Here is a 15421-nt window from a genome sequence, read left to right as displayed (position 1 = left end):
ATTCCAGAATATTTGTAACCACCCAATCACAAGTAAGAATTGTTATTGTAGACATCAGTTTTTACTAATACTGTTAAATCACCCTTGATGAGTTGGTTTAAGTATAACAGTTCTCCATTAATTGTAAATTGTAATTGTAAATTATCAGTGAAATGTTTTCTTGGTTTAATTTTTAGAATATGTATTGCTAATATATAGACATACAACAAACTGTTGTATATTCACCTTGCATTCTGCAACCCTGCGGAACTTATTAGTTCTACAAATATATTTTGATTCCTTAGTATTTTTATATACATATAATCTTCTTCCTTTTCAATCTGGATGCCTTATATTTATTTATTTTACCTAAATATCTGTAATAGAACCTTCAATACAGTGTTCAATAGAAGTGGTGAGAGGGGACACTCTTATCTTGTTCCTGATTTTAGGGGAAAATCATTCAGTCTTTCAACCTTAAGTATGATGTTGATGTCATCTTTCATTTTGATTCTGGATTGACTTCACATTTGAGAATCTTATGCACATAGCTCTCAAAAATAGTTGTTGATTGGCTCAATAAAATAAAAACTACTCTAGTGTTATAAGTAAGAGTCCTTTAGGGACAAATGAATAAGTCAATCTAATCCATATTAATACACTATATTATAATGTATGTCCATGGCAGTCACTGATCTGATCATGTATTACAAAGATATCAACCACATATAATAAAACTTGCTGATTTTTAGTGAAAGTGATGGTTCTAGTCCCTACTGCAAACAAAAATGGTTTTCTACTTCATGTACTGGAACTCTAGATAACTTAAATACACTGCCATCTCCCAGGGCTGTTTATGATATCCTTTGGAGTGTTATAATATTAATTCATTCCATCTTGTACTGATTTATTTATTTTAACTGCCCATGTCAACAACTCATTTCTGGAATGATAGTCTACATATTGATTTTTTTCCCCTCAATTCTATTGTTTGTAAGAATAGATGACAAAACCTCCTATTTGCTATAAAAGTCATTAGAGTCTCATGGTACAATTTACTGTACTTACAGATATCTCAAAATCCTAAGTTTTTTCTCTTATAGTAATTAATATCAGAATACATTTGTCTTAAATTTTATATTTTTATAAAAAATAGTGAAACACTCTACTAAAACGGCCTACTAAAAGCAATGAAAAAGATAAGTCAAAATTTCTCAGTATTTTCATGATAATCCATTAAGTCACAAGATTATACTTTATCTAAGAAGCACAATATAATAATGGTTCACCGTATATTGCTGTATTTTAATATCTCAGATCCACAACCAAACTCAGTTCACTAAAGACTGAAAATTCCTGTCTCAAAGTGGGACAGTACACTTGCCATATGGAAAGAATGGGTAGATCTGAATCTCTTTTGCATCCTTCAGTTTCTTTCCTGTTTAAGCGCAAGATAGTCATAAAAAATAAAAAGGGCTGGACGCAGTGGCTCATGCCTGTAATCCCAGGACTTTGGGAGGCCGAGGCGGGCGTATCACGAGGTCAGGAGATCGAGATCATCCTGGCTAACATGGTGAAACCCCGTCTCTACTAAAAATACAAAAAATTAGCCGGGCGTGGTGGCAGGTATCTGTAGTCCCAGCTACTCTGGGAGGCTGAGGCAGGAGAATGGCTTGAACCTGGGAGGCGCAGCTTGCAGTGGGCTGAGATTGCGCCAATGCACTCCAGCCTGGGCGACAGAGCAAGACTCTGTCTCAAAAAAAAAAAAAAAAAGTGTCATAAAAATGGAAAAAGGAGAAAACATCCTTAACTTCTCCAGTGTAAATCACTTTGGGAATCAGGCCCTTAGGGCAAATGGTCCTTTATAATAAAGCAAGAGAGGATGGACCGCTCCATGTACAATCTACCTCCTACACTGCATGGTTAACAAGACGTATTCAATGAGCCTTGCCAAGATATCTAAAAGGATTTCTCTCAGGCCTTTAAGAATTTCATAAAAATGCATGTGCCTTGTTTGTTAGCTATTTGTATATGACATGTGAAAAGTTGACATAATTTTTAAAAATTTGTATTACTCTGATTTAAAAGATTTGGTTATATAGCCATTATATACAGTTATTCTTAAAATTAGAGAACATAGCTGTTAGTTTAGATCATTCTTGTAATATCCAAATATTGGCTATCTTTATAAAGTAGCATTTATCATTTAGACAGAGAAAATTATTTAATTTGACAAGTGGTATCGTAGCAAAATAACCATTATTAATTCTTTTAAAGGTCTCTTTAGCAGATACCAAGCTAATCTGCATAAAATTATATTGAATTCTACTTATGAAATTTAATAATCATTATAATAAAATATCACATGTGTTATTAAAAGCTTAGTAAGTAATGTAGTCTATTTATTGAAGCATTATTTTAAGGCACAGTTAAAATAATCTTGTGTGCTTGAGCAATTCTTATGAAAAGTAGAAAATAAGAAGTTCTTACCAAGTTTGCAATGATATAATGGTAGCCTTTAACATGCTTTCCAACACTTACAATCTGTGAAGATATAAGAAAATAAGAGAAAAATCAATTTTAACTCACTGAAATATTATTTTAAAAATATTAACTATTTTAGCATAATTCCATGTAGAATCGTCATGCGAAAATGATAGGTTTTTAAAAAATAAAAGTCACGTATTCTAGTTAGAAGAATTGATAAGCCATATTCAAAATAAGTGGTGAAAAGTACCACTTTTATTTAAATCACATTCTATCAACCTCGTTCAGGAAATGTTATAATCTCCTTAAAAAGAATGACAATGCTATGAACCAACATTTACATATGTTTCTCATAAGAATGCATCAACGTAGAAACTTAACATGATTTTCATCCGAAGTATTTAGATGTACTTCACTTATTGATAATTTATAAAAACGGAAGATAGGCTGCTCGGTGTCTTCATAGGGTAAGAATAATCATCTCTGAGTAGGTTGAGTAGCAAGCAAGGTTTTTCTAAGGCACAATCTATTTATAGACATCTCTGATGCCAGAAAATATTCAGTGAATTCTCATCTGTATATAAATATAGTAGTGTTTTCTTATAATTACAAAAAAAAAAAAATCAAAAAGGTTTTCTCTCTGTTGGATTCTTTTTTTTTTTCTGAGAATGTTTTCAGAAATGTTTAGGAAATTAGAAACTCAAAATCTTTTAAAAAATACTAGAGATCTTTTAATAGTTCAGTTTTATTTTTGCATTAGAGATTACAACTCTCATTCTCTGAAAAACTGAAAATTCCTTCAACAAGAGAAAATCTAATTTCAGTTACTAATGAGCCCCTTTGTAACTTCACTGGTGTCGTCAATGATAACAGTGAAAGCCACAATTTTCATGTATGTTCATTGTCAAAGACAAAAATTAAATTATTTTAAGCATTTTAATATCCCATACAAGCAATTCGGTGTAATTGAGTGACTTTTGTACAAAATATAGGAAAACCCTTTTAAAATCAGAATATGTGATGGACATAGAGAGTAGAAAAATGGTTATCAGAGGCTGGGAAGGGTAGTAGGGGTGGGAGGGGGGTGCGAATGGTTAATGGGCACAGAAAAAAATAGCTGGAAAGAATGAATAAGACATACTATTTTATAGCACAACAGGGTGACTATAGTCAATAATAACTTAATTATACATTTTAAAAATAACTAAAAGGGTGTAATTGGATTGTTTATAACACAAAGGATAAATGCTTGAGGGGATGCTTACCTCATTTTCCATAATGTGATTATTACTCATTGCATGCCTGTGTCAAAACATCTCATGGACCCCATAAATACATATACTACTATGTGCCCACACAAATAAGAAATAAAATAAAATAAATAAAATCAGAACATATGAATTGTGCTGGAAAAGAGTTTTGTATGCATGGCTATTGGTGAAATAAAATTTCTTCTCATCTTATGTTTTTGTTTTGATTAGATTCAAGACTTTCTTTCTGTTTTAAATGTTCTCCAGTTTCAGTACAAGTTGCTTAGATTTTTACTTTTTAATTTCTGTTCATATTGTTTAGGATTTGTTGTACTTCCTGACTATGAGGGTTGATTGTCATTTAACCATCCTGGGAAATTCACTGCCAATATCTCTTAAAATAACCCTCCAAAGATGTTTTCTGTTTGCCTCTAATAGATACTGCAACATTGGTATCACTGGCCTGGGGCCAGTTTTATGATAAGCTCTCAGCTTCTAGATTCCCAGACCACAGTGTGTGGTATAAATTCAAAATACGATCTGTCTCAAGAACAAGGCTGTAATGACAAATTCTGAAGGAAGATACTTTCTTCACTACACTAAGCCTAGGCCAAGGCAGAAAACACTTAATTGACTCTGTACAGGTGACAGAATTTTTTCAACTGTACCCTTTTATTGGGCTGTTGGCCTTCAATGGTCTGGCTTTATGTATTGACTTGACTGAACACAAAGCTTCTGTTCTTGGGAAAGCATTAAATGCCCAATCAGCCTACCCAATCTGGCAATTTCCTTCATCACAGCTGCCTGTCATTTTTGGCCGCTGAAGATTTTCTTTACTTTCTTGGAAGTTCAGCTACACATTTATAATATTTTATATAACCTTTCTCCATGTTTTATATTGCCAGATTTACCTAGTCCACAATTTATCTAAAATAGAACTTTCCTTGAGAATCTTTCCATGAAGATGAGGACAAGCAGCAAATAGATGAGATTGTGGAGAAAGCTCGGTTTGTGAAATAGCTGAATTAGGTGTCATTTTGGGCAATCTAGACTTGAGTAATTTAACATGGGTGGAGCAGGATGGAGCCATCTTATTCTCTGGGAATCTCCAGTCTAGCTTGTGCAAAAGATAATTATCAGGAGGATGCTTGATGGTACTCAGCCAGGAAATGGCATATTCTATTATGGAGTCTACTACAGATTCCTGCTATTTGGCTTCAGCAGGGGTTGTTGCCACTCAGCAATCCATTATTTATCTCTTGCTGATTCACTATATGTTTTTCTGGTGTGGCTATTTAAGCCTTTTTGCACTCTCTCTAAGCCCCTGTCCCCACCCTGCCTCTTATTTCTTAACACTCTCAGCTTGTGATTTCTTTGTGACTACAGTCAAAAATGTGTCAGTTATATTTTAAAAATCCATTTTAAGTGCAAATTCTTGTAAATGTTAAAAAGATGCGGAACCAGTAAAAATTCTGCACTGGGTGTCTCCATAGAGAACTCATTGTCCATTCAATATTGTTTAGCAAAAAACTATAATAAATTAAAGCTTATACAACAAATTTTCAAAGGGTGAGGACTTATAATACCACAAGGAACTGACAGGGACAAAATTCCTGGCATGAAAGGTCTTGCAGAGCTCCATATGCATCAACATTCTGGAAACTAAGAGCTTGGGGAGTAGTGATCTGGAGATTTATTTACCTGGCTGGTGATGCTAGGGGCATCAGTATCTCTGCTGAGCCAGATCCTGGCTGAGAAAAAAACAAATGTACTGCACAAACTCTGTAAAGTTCTCACTGCCTTAGTTTCTTTGTGAAAAAATTCGATTTACAATCCATTGAGTGGTATCCTGTAAATAGGGTGTTGCTTATTTTTAAATGATTGTGTAAAACTGAAAGTGTCATTTGTGATTTCACATGGCTTTCATCCTCTCAACAAAAGTGAAGAATATCTTCTGTAAAGAATAAATTTGAATGAGTTGACTGTGGGTGCAGACTAAACCTTGTATCTCCTATGTAATTGCTCTTTTAAAAATATGTAAATAGGGAAAAGAAACAGTTTGAGTTGAAAGATAGGAATATAAAATGGCACTGTCTTCACACAAGTGTGGTTGGCTTAGTTGTCATGGGAAAACAATGCCCAGGGTGAGTACTTGGTTGCAAAATTAATTATGGTCTTTCCTAAAGACAGAAAACTGTAGGGGCAGAGAATCTGCATATTTTATATTTTTAAAAGAAACAGAGGGTGCAACTAGACTAAAAATAATGATCAAGTGTCTGTTTAGAGTTTTGTAGAATAGGTTAGAAAGGATCAATCATACACTCTCAACGATGATTATCCTTACCAAAATAATGTGTTTAAGAGAAGTCACTACTTGATTCTTGTCATTACTTTTTTTTCCCTGTGTGCGGGTTTTTGTTTTTGTTTTGTTTTTGTTTTTTAAGAAGCAGAGAGTTGTTTAGGAATATCCATGGTGCTGGTCAAATAATTAAGTTCTATAATCAGGCAATCAGGCCTATATTAATAAGGTGAATGCCAGGTACAAACACTGTAATTTTTAACTGTTTTATTAACAAATTATGGCATACCAATCTTCAAGAATGCAACTTCCAAATCCTTAGTCTTTGATGGAAATTGGAGAAAATGAATCAGGACACTTTTCCATATTGACTTCACTTTTCAGTTCACTTTAGTTCAACAAATGTCAATGGAGTGCTTCCTACCTATAGGATTAAGGCTAAGAGATTTAATGATTATAAAGATAAGTCTGTCAGTGCTGCTGTTACAAGGGGGTTTATTATCTCATAAGGGGATGAGACTCACAGAAATGGCTAAAATACAGAGCAGAATAAGGGGAATGCAGTGGGTTTCAAGAAGTGATATCATTTGCTTAAGAGAACAAGGCAGACTTTTAAGAATGAATAGACTAGTGTCTATTCATTATAGTATCTATAAATATTGACTCAAGGAATGAATAAAGAAGTTAATCAGGGTACAAATGTTAAAAACACTAATATATTAAGGTCAGTATGAGACTTGCAAATTAATGATAGTTTGGCCTTTAATCCACAATCAGATTTTACTTTGATCCTTTACATATCAATGGTTTATAAGGTACTCAGGGGTCTTTCTATAAAAGTTGCTGTATATTATTTCTAACTATTACTACCAGGCTGTGATCATTCTATTGAACATGGTCTTCCAAGTAAAGACATACCATGACACACTAGAATAGAAATAATTGGTTTTTCTCTTAATTTGATCTTATAAGTCAACTGGAAATTTCTCTCTCAGTTGTTTTCATGCTCCAGAGAATTCAGTGACATGGAGAAAATGGCACAACATATTCAGAGGTGTTAGGGCCATGATACTGATAAATGTTGTAAACTTATTGTCATGAGGGCCGTCACTTTCACTAGTCCTCTTTTTCTACAGAAATTCCAGACTCCGAAATGTTCCCCAAATGTTGACTTTCAAAATGCTTTAAAATATTTTATTGCAGATAAAAACAAAAGCTTTAGTATCACTTCAGTTCTATCAAAAGAAAAATATAAGGCAAGGGGCTTTTGCATACAAACAACAGACTTAAACTACAACCTTGTAAGATAATAGTAGGACTTCAGTTTCAGTGCTGTGATGTAAAATGGGGTAGGAAAAATAAAGTACTTCAGACCCCAAAATACTAAGGCCGTTTAGTGTAGGATGAGATTTAGGAGGAGGCTAGGTAGTGTAAATTCTTATCAGATATTTTAAAGGAAATGATATCCCAATGCACATACGCATTTGTGTGTGGGTCTGTGTGTGTATGTGTATGCAGAGGCGTGTGTGTGTGTGTTTGTGTGTGTGTGTTTGTGTGTGTTTATTTTCTTCTATATTTGGAGATGTCAGAAATTTTATGGAAGTTTCTAATGAGGAAGAACTCTTTTTTGGAGGAAGGAGAGAGAAAGAAGAGTTTCCCATAAAGAGAATGGCTGCCTCTCAAAGTAGTGATCTCTCTGTCTCTGAAGTTCCTAGCAAAGTCTGACTGATTTTCAGTGAAAGATGTTGGGATAGGGTGGTCCTTTGGGTGACAGAGTCCTGTAAAGATACAGTCCGATGTCTCTATGGTCAGTCACCGTGATAGATACTATCAATGTCTTGCCCTATCTGTTCCTTTGTCATCTCAATGCATACTTGCTCACCTTCCAACTGCCAGCACCTGAATTTCCTTGCCTCAAGGTTTTCTGTGGTTTACAGAGCTGACATTGCCCTTGGAGAGGGAAGAGTTTAGAAGTGCCAGAGCATTAATGCCCTCCTTCCCAGCAGCCCACATACAATTACTGACAGGAGTTGGCGCATAAGTAATCCAACTTCCTTGCCCCACAAGTGACATGATTCCTAAGTGTTCTACACTAGCCTCCTCCAGTAATTAGTTTATACTAATTCCAAATGGGATTAACCCCCTGTCACTCAGATGTTGATCTGCTTGACAAATGCTTCTTTCATTGACTGCATTTCTCTCCTCCCCTTCCAGCCTGTTCTTTACCTCCCAAACAAACAGTTTGCACACAATCTTTGTTTTTAGGTCAGCTTCTGGGGAAAATCAACTATGACAGTCTCCAAGTGAAAACTGAACCAATGTAGTAGTAGAATTGATAATGTAAAAAAAATACTTTAGTTGGCTAACTATCCCAAGCTTTTCATCTCCGTAGCATAATATATTTATATCATATTTAAATTCTCTCTAGGTATAATTAAAAACTCAGGTTGCATAAGATACGATACCTCTATTTAGACATCTAAATTGTTGAAAAAAGTTTACTCTCTCACATAGGCTAATAGTAATGATTCGGTGTCTTTATTTAGTAAATTATTTCTATTTCTAACAAAATTTTCACCTTCAAAGTGTCTTCACTTGTGAATATCTATTCTTAGTACTGGTTTTTTATTATTTCTTTTTCTGACTTTATTCCAAATGTTAAAAAAAAAATGACCTTTTCCATCCTTTCAGGTCACAGATTTTAGATCACTTTATATGCACTTCTCCCCAATTTTATTGGTTAGCAAATTGAGTGCCCTACAAGAGATATGGTTTGGATAGGGTCCTACAACTATAGACTGAAAAGCAAGTGCTGAAATTCAGCTGTTTGATTCCTGGTCCTGTGTTCATTCCATGCCACCCCTTTATCCCATCATGGAACTGCCAGTGGCTATTGAAAAGCACTTGTAGATTATTATATCCTTCTCTCTGCCTATAATGGTGGTTCTAAAATTCTGCATCTACGAGCCTTGGATAATATGATTCTCATCATCTCAACTATGAACTATTCTTAGCACAGCTCCATTTTGATTTAATAGCATTTTAATTTAGTGATTTCAAATATTTGCAAAGAGATGTAAACGATTGTATGGCATTTGTGATTATGAATTTGAAGCACATGTAATAGCTTGAAAGAACCGTTAGAAGCAAGCTCTTTTTAAATTAAAGAGACATTTGTAAGAAACAATATAAATATAATTCTAATAAGGTGTAGGTGGAAGGGGTAATTCCTTCCTTTCATAAACAATTACATTAAATAAATATAGTCATTAAGTGAAGAAGCTGAAACTCCAGCTGGGTCTTTTGACTATGGTTTCCATACTGTTTTCACTACACTGTGTTCCCTTCTTTAGACCACAGGAATTCAGATTTATTTTTGGCCAATATGAATATATCTTTCATAAGAGAAACATGAACAAAATATATACCTGTGAGAATAACATTGTCTATCTATTAGATAATTGATGAATACCAAACCTGTTTAAGAGAAATCCAAGCTTTCTCATAATGAAACAAAGACACAATTATTTTTCTTACAAATAACCTCTTGTCTGAACATATTGCTTATTTGAATAACAGTATATACACAAAGTGTATCTAGTTCCATTTTGCATGGGGCTAAGACAGGGACACACAGGTGGAGAATTATCAGGTAAACTTTAATGCATCCTAGTCTGGGTTTACAATTTCTTCATATATGCATAATAAAGCAAATTAGCAGAAAAGCTTAAATAACTTGGATTTAGTTTTGTGTAGCTTGTACTTTTCCAAATGTATATTTAAAATGACAGTTCATGTACATATCCTAAATGTAATGCAAATCCAACTCAGTCCAATAGATAATTTTATTTATGTAGAACAAGCTCAAAGCAATCAATTAAAAATTAAACTACTGGGGACCTCGGCAAGATGACCAAATAGAACAGCTCTGGTGTGCCACTCCCAGAGAGATCAACACAGAAGGCAGGTGATTTCTGCATTTCCAACTGAGATACCTGGCTCATCTCACTGGGACTAGTTAGACAGTGGGTGCAGCCCATGGAAGGTGAGCAGAAGCGGGGTGGGGTGTCACCTCACCTGGAAAGTGCAAGGGGTCAGGGAACTCCCTTCCCTAGACAAGGGAAGCTGTGAGAGACTGTGCCGTGAGGAATGTGCATTCTGGCCTGGATACTACGCTCTTCTCACAGTCTTTGCAACCTGCAGACCAAGAGAATCCCTTGGGTGTCTACACCACCAGGACCTTGGGTTTCAAGCACAAAGTGGGGCGGCCATTTGGGCAGACACTGAGCTAGTTGTAGGAGGTTTTTCTCATACCCCAGTGGCACCTGGAATGCCAGTGAGACAGAACCATTCAGTCCTCTGGAAATGGGGCTGAAGCCAGGGTGCCAAGTTGTCTAGCTCAGTGGATCCCACCCCCACGGAGCCCAGCAAGCTAAGATCCACTGGTTTGAAATTATCGCTGCCAGCACAGCAGTCTGAAGTCAACCTGGGGCACTTCAGCTTGGTAGGGGGAAGGGCCTCTGCTGCCATTACCTCACATTGTAAACAAAGCCTCCTCGGGGAAGTCTGAACTGGGCGGAGTACACCACAGCTCAGCAAAGCTGCTATAGCCAGACTGCCTCTCTAGATTCTTCCTTTCTGTACAGGGCATCTCTGAAAGAAAGGCAGCAGCCCCAGTCATGGGCTTATAGATAAAACTCCCATCTCCCTGTGACAGAGCACCTGGGGGAAGGGGTGGCTGTGGGCGCAGCTTCAGCAGAATTAAACATTCCTGCCTGCCGGCTCTTAAGAGAGCAGTGGATCTACCTGCACAGCGCTTGAGCTCTGCTAAGGGACAGACTGCCTCCTCACGTGGGTCCCTGACCCCCATGCCTCCTGACTGGGAGACACCTCCCAGTAGGGGCCAGTAGACACCTCATACAGGAGAGTCCCAGCTGGCATCTGGCGGGTGCCCCTTTGGGACAAAGCTTCCAGTGGAAGGAACAGGCAGCAATCTTTGCTGTTCTGCAGCCTCCGCTGGTGGTACCCAGGAAAACAGGGTCTGGAATAGACCTCCAGCAAACTGCAGCAGACCTGCAGAAGAAGGGCCTGACTGTTAGAAGGAAAACTAACAAACAGAAAAGAATAGCATCAATATCAACAAAAAGGACATCCACACAAAAAAAGTCAGCAACATCAAAGATCAAAGGTAGATAAATCCATGAAGATGAGGAAAAACCAGTGCAAAAAGGCTGAACATTCCAAAAACCAGCATGCCTCTTCTCCTCCAAAGGATCACAACTCCTTGCCAGCAAGGTAACAAAACTGGATAGAGAATGAGTTTGGTGAATTGGCAGAAGTAGGCATCAGAAGGTGGGTAATAACAAAGTACTCCAGGCTAAAGGAGCATGTTCTAACCCAATGCAAGGAAGCTAAGAACCTTGAAAAAAGGTTAGAGGAATTTCTAACTAGAATAACCAGTTTAGAGAAGAATATAAATGACCTGATGGAGCTGAAAAACACAGCATGAGAACTTTGTGAAGCATACACAAATATCAATAGCTGAATTGATCATGTAGAAAAAAGGATATCAGAGATTAAAGATCAATTTAATGAAATAAAGCATAAAGAGAAGATTAGAGAAAAAAGAATGAAAAGGAATGAACAAAGCCTCCAAGAAATATGGGACTATGTGAAAACACCAAACCTGCATTTGATTGGTGTACCTGAAAATGACGAGGAGAGGGGAACCAACCTGGAAAACCCACTTTAGCGTATTATCCAGGAGAACTCCCTCAACCTAGCAAGATAGGCCAACATTCAAATTCAGGAAATACAGAGAACACCAAAAATACTCCTCGAGTAGAGAAACCCCAAGACATGTAATTGTCAGATTCACCAAGGTTGAAATGAAGGAAAAAATGTTAAGGGCAGCCAGAGAGAAAGGTTGGGTTACCCACAAAGGAAAACCTATCAGACTAACAGTGGATCTCTCTGCAGAAACCCTGCAAGCCAGAAGAGAGTAGGGGCCAATATTCAACATTCTTAAAGAGTAAAATGTTTAACCCAGAATTTCATATCCAGCCAAACTAAGCTTCATAAGTGAAGGAGAAATAAAATCCTTTACAGACAAGCAAATGCTGAGAGATTTTGTCATCACCAGGCCTGTCTTATAAGAGCTGCTGAAGGTAGCACTAAATATGGAAAGGAAAAACTGGTACCAGCCACTGCAAAAAACATACTCAATTGTAAACACCACCGATACTAGGAAGAAACTGCTTTAACTAATGGACAAAATAACCAGCTAGCATCATAATGACAGGATCAAATTCACACATAACAATATTAACCTTAAATGTAAATGGGCTAAATGCCCCAATTAAAAGACACAGACTGGCAAATTGAATAGAGTCAAGACCCATCGGTGTGCTGTATTCAGGAGACCCATCTCACATGCAAAGACACATGTAGGCTCAAAATAAAGAGATGGAGGAAGATTTACCAAGCAAATGGAAAACAAAGAACAGCAGGAGTTGCAATCCTAGTCTCTGATAAAACAGACTTTAAACCAACAAAGATCAAAAAAGACAAAGAAGGGCATTACATAATGGTAAAGGGATCAATGCAACAAGAAAAGCTAACTATCCTAAATATATATGCACCCAATACAGGAGCACCCAGATTCATAAAGCAAGTTCTTAGAGACCTACAAAGAAAGTTCAATACCCACACAATAATGGTGGGAAACTTTAACACCCCACTGTAAATATTAGACAGAGCAATGAGACAGATAATTAACAACAATATTCAGGATTTGAATGCAGCTCTGGACCAAGTGGACCTAATAGACATCTACAGAACTCTCCACCCCAAATCAACAGAATATACATTCTTCTCAGCAACACATCATACTTTTTCTAAAGCTGACCACACAATTGGAAGTAAAACACTCCTCAGCAAATGCAAAAGAACAAAAATCATAACAAACAGTCTCTCAGACCACAGTGAACTCAAACTAGAACTCAGGATTAAGAAACTCACTCAAAACCCCACAACTACTTGGAAACTGAACAACCTGCTCCTGAATGACTACTGGGTAAATAATGAAATTAAGGCAGAAATAAACAAGCTCTTTGAAACCAAAGAGAACAAAGACACAATGTACTAGAATGTCTGAGACACAGGTAAAGCAGTGTTTAGAGGGAAATTTGTAGCACTAAATGCTCACAGGAGAAAGTGGTAAAGATCTAAAATCGACACCCTAACATCACAAGTAAAAGAACTAGAGAAGCAACAGCAAACAAAATCAAAAGGTAGCAGAAGACAAGAAATAACTAAGATCAGAGCAGAACTGAAGGAGATAGAGACACAAAAAACCCTTCAAAAAATTAATGAATCCAGGAGCTAGTTTTTTGAAAAGATTAACAAAATAGATAGACCACTAGCCAGACTAATAAAGAAGAAAAGAAAAAAGAATCAAATAGATACGGTAAAAAATGATAAAGGGGATATCAACACTAATCCCACAGAAATACAAATTACCATCAGAGAATACTAGAAATACCTCTATGAAAATAACTAGGACATCTAGAAGAAATGGATACATTCCTGGACACATACACCCTCCCAAGACTAAACCAGGAAGAAGCAGAATCCTTGAATAGACCAATAACAAGTTCTGAAATTGAGGCAGTAATTAATAGACTACCAACCAAATAAAGCCCAGGAACAAAAAGATTCACAGCTGAATTCTACCTAAGGTACAAAGAGGAGCTGGTACCATTCCTTCTGAAACAATTCCAAAAAATAGAAAAAGAAGAACTCCTTCCTAACTCTTTTTACGAGTCCAGCATCATTCTGATACCAAAATCTGGCAGAGACACAACAAAAAACGAAAACTTCAGGCCAATATCCCTGATGAACATCAATGCGAAAATCCTCAATACAATACTGGCAGTCCGAATCCAGCAGCACATTTAAAAGCTTATCCACTATGATCAAGTTGGCTTCATCCCTGGGATGTTACGCTGGTTCAACATATGCAAATCAATAAATGCAATCCATCACATAAACAGAACCAAGGACAAAAACCACATGATTATCTCAATAGATGCAGAAAAGCCCTTTGATAAAATTCAACACTCCTTCATGCTAAAAACTCTAAATAAACTAGGTATTGATGAAATGTATGTCAAAATAATAAGAACTGTTTATGACAAACCCACAACCAATATCATACTGAATGGGCAAAAGCTGGAAGCATTCCCTTTGAAAATTGGCACAACACAAGGATGCACTCTCTCACCACTCCTATTCAACACATTATTGGAAGTTCTGGCCAGGGTAGTCAGGCAAGAAAAAGAAATAAAGTGTATTCAAATAGGAATAGGAAGTTAAATTGTCTCTGTTTGCAGATGACATGGTTGTATATTTAGAAAACCCCATTGTCTCAACCCAAAATCTCCTAAAGCTGTTAAGCAACTTCATCAAAGTCTCAGGATACAAAATCAATGTGCAAAAATCACAAGCATTTCTTTACACCAATAATAGACAAAGAGCCAAATCAATAGTGAACACCCATTCACAATTGCTACAAAGAGAATAAAATACCTAGGAATCCATCTTACAAGGGATGTGAAGGACCTCTTCAAGGAGAACTGCAAACCACTGCTCAAGGAAATAAGAGAGGACACAAACAAATAGAAAAACATTCCATGCTTATGGTTAGGAAGAGTCAATATCATGAAAATGGCCATACTGCCCAATGTAATTTATAGATTCAATGCTATCTCCATGAAGCTACCATTGACTTTCTTCACAGAGTTAGAAAAAACTACTTTAAATTTCATATGGAACCATAAAAGAGGCTGTATAGCCAAGATAATCCTAAGCAAATAGAACAAAGCTGGAGACATCACACTACCTGATTTCAAACTATACTACAAGGCTACAGTAAATAAAACAGCATGGTACTGGTACCAAAACAGATATATAGATCAATGGAACAGAACAGAGGCCTCAGAAATAACACCATATATCTACAACCATCTGATCTTTGACAAACCTTACAGAAACAAGCAATGGGGAAAGGATCTCCTATTCAGTAAATGGTGCTGGGAAAACTGACTAGCCATATGCAGAAAACTGAAATTAGACTCCTTTCTTACGCCTTGTACAAAAATTAACTCAAGATGAATTAAAGATTTAAATGTAAGACCTAAAACCATGAAAACCCTAGAAGAAAACCTAGGCAATACCATTCAGGACATAGGCATGGGCAAAGACTTCATGACCAAAACACCAAAAGCAATGGCAACAAAAGCCAAAACTGACAAATGGGATCTAATTAAACTAAAAAGTTTCTGCACAGCAAAAGAAACTATCATCAGAGTGAACAGGCAACCTACATAATGGGAGAAAAGTTTTG

The 15421-nt window shown here is 36.5% G+C and overlaps 1 protein-coding gene across 6 annotated transcripts in view; it reads right to left on the bottom strand.

The window, feature by feature from the left end:
- GRIA4 (glutamate receptor, ionotropic, AMPA 4) overlaps positions 1-15421 on the bottom strand; it is a 392568-nt gene that overhangs the window by 95733 nt on the left and 281414 nt on the right. For all 6 annotated transcript variants that reach the window (XR_001008469.1, XM_012002387.1, XM_012002385.1 and 3 more), the window contains one exon: positions 2470-2523. Coding sequence is in view for 5 of the 6 variants with exons in the window: in XM_012002387.1 (XP_011857777.1) it covers positions 2470-2523 (54 nt within the window). In the remaining variant the exon portion in view is untranslated. The remainder of the gene's footprint in view (positions 1-2469; positions 2524-15421) is intronic.

The sequence above is a fragment of the Mandrillus leucophaeus genome, unplaced genomic scaffold (assembly GCF_000951045.1).
Source record: "Mandrillus leucophaeus isolate KB7577 unplaced genomic scaffold, Mleu.le_1.0 Scaffold685, whole genome shotgun sequence".
Classification (NCBI taxonomy): domain Eukaryota; kingdom Metazoa; phylum Chordata; class Mammalia; order Primates; family Cercopithecidae; genus Mandrillus; species Mandrillus leucophaeus.
Note: the sequence above shows the minus strand (reverse complement) of the source record. Positions and strands in the feature narration are given on the sequence as shown.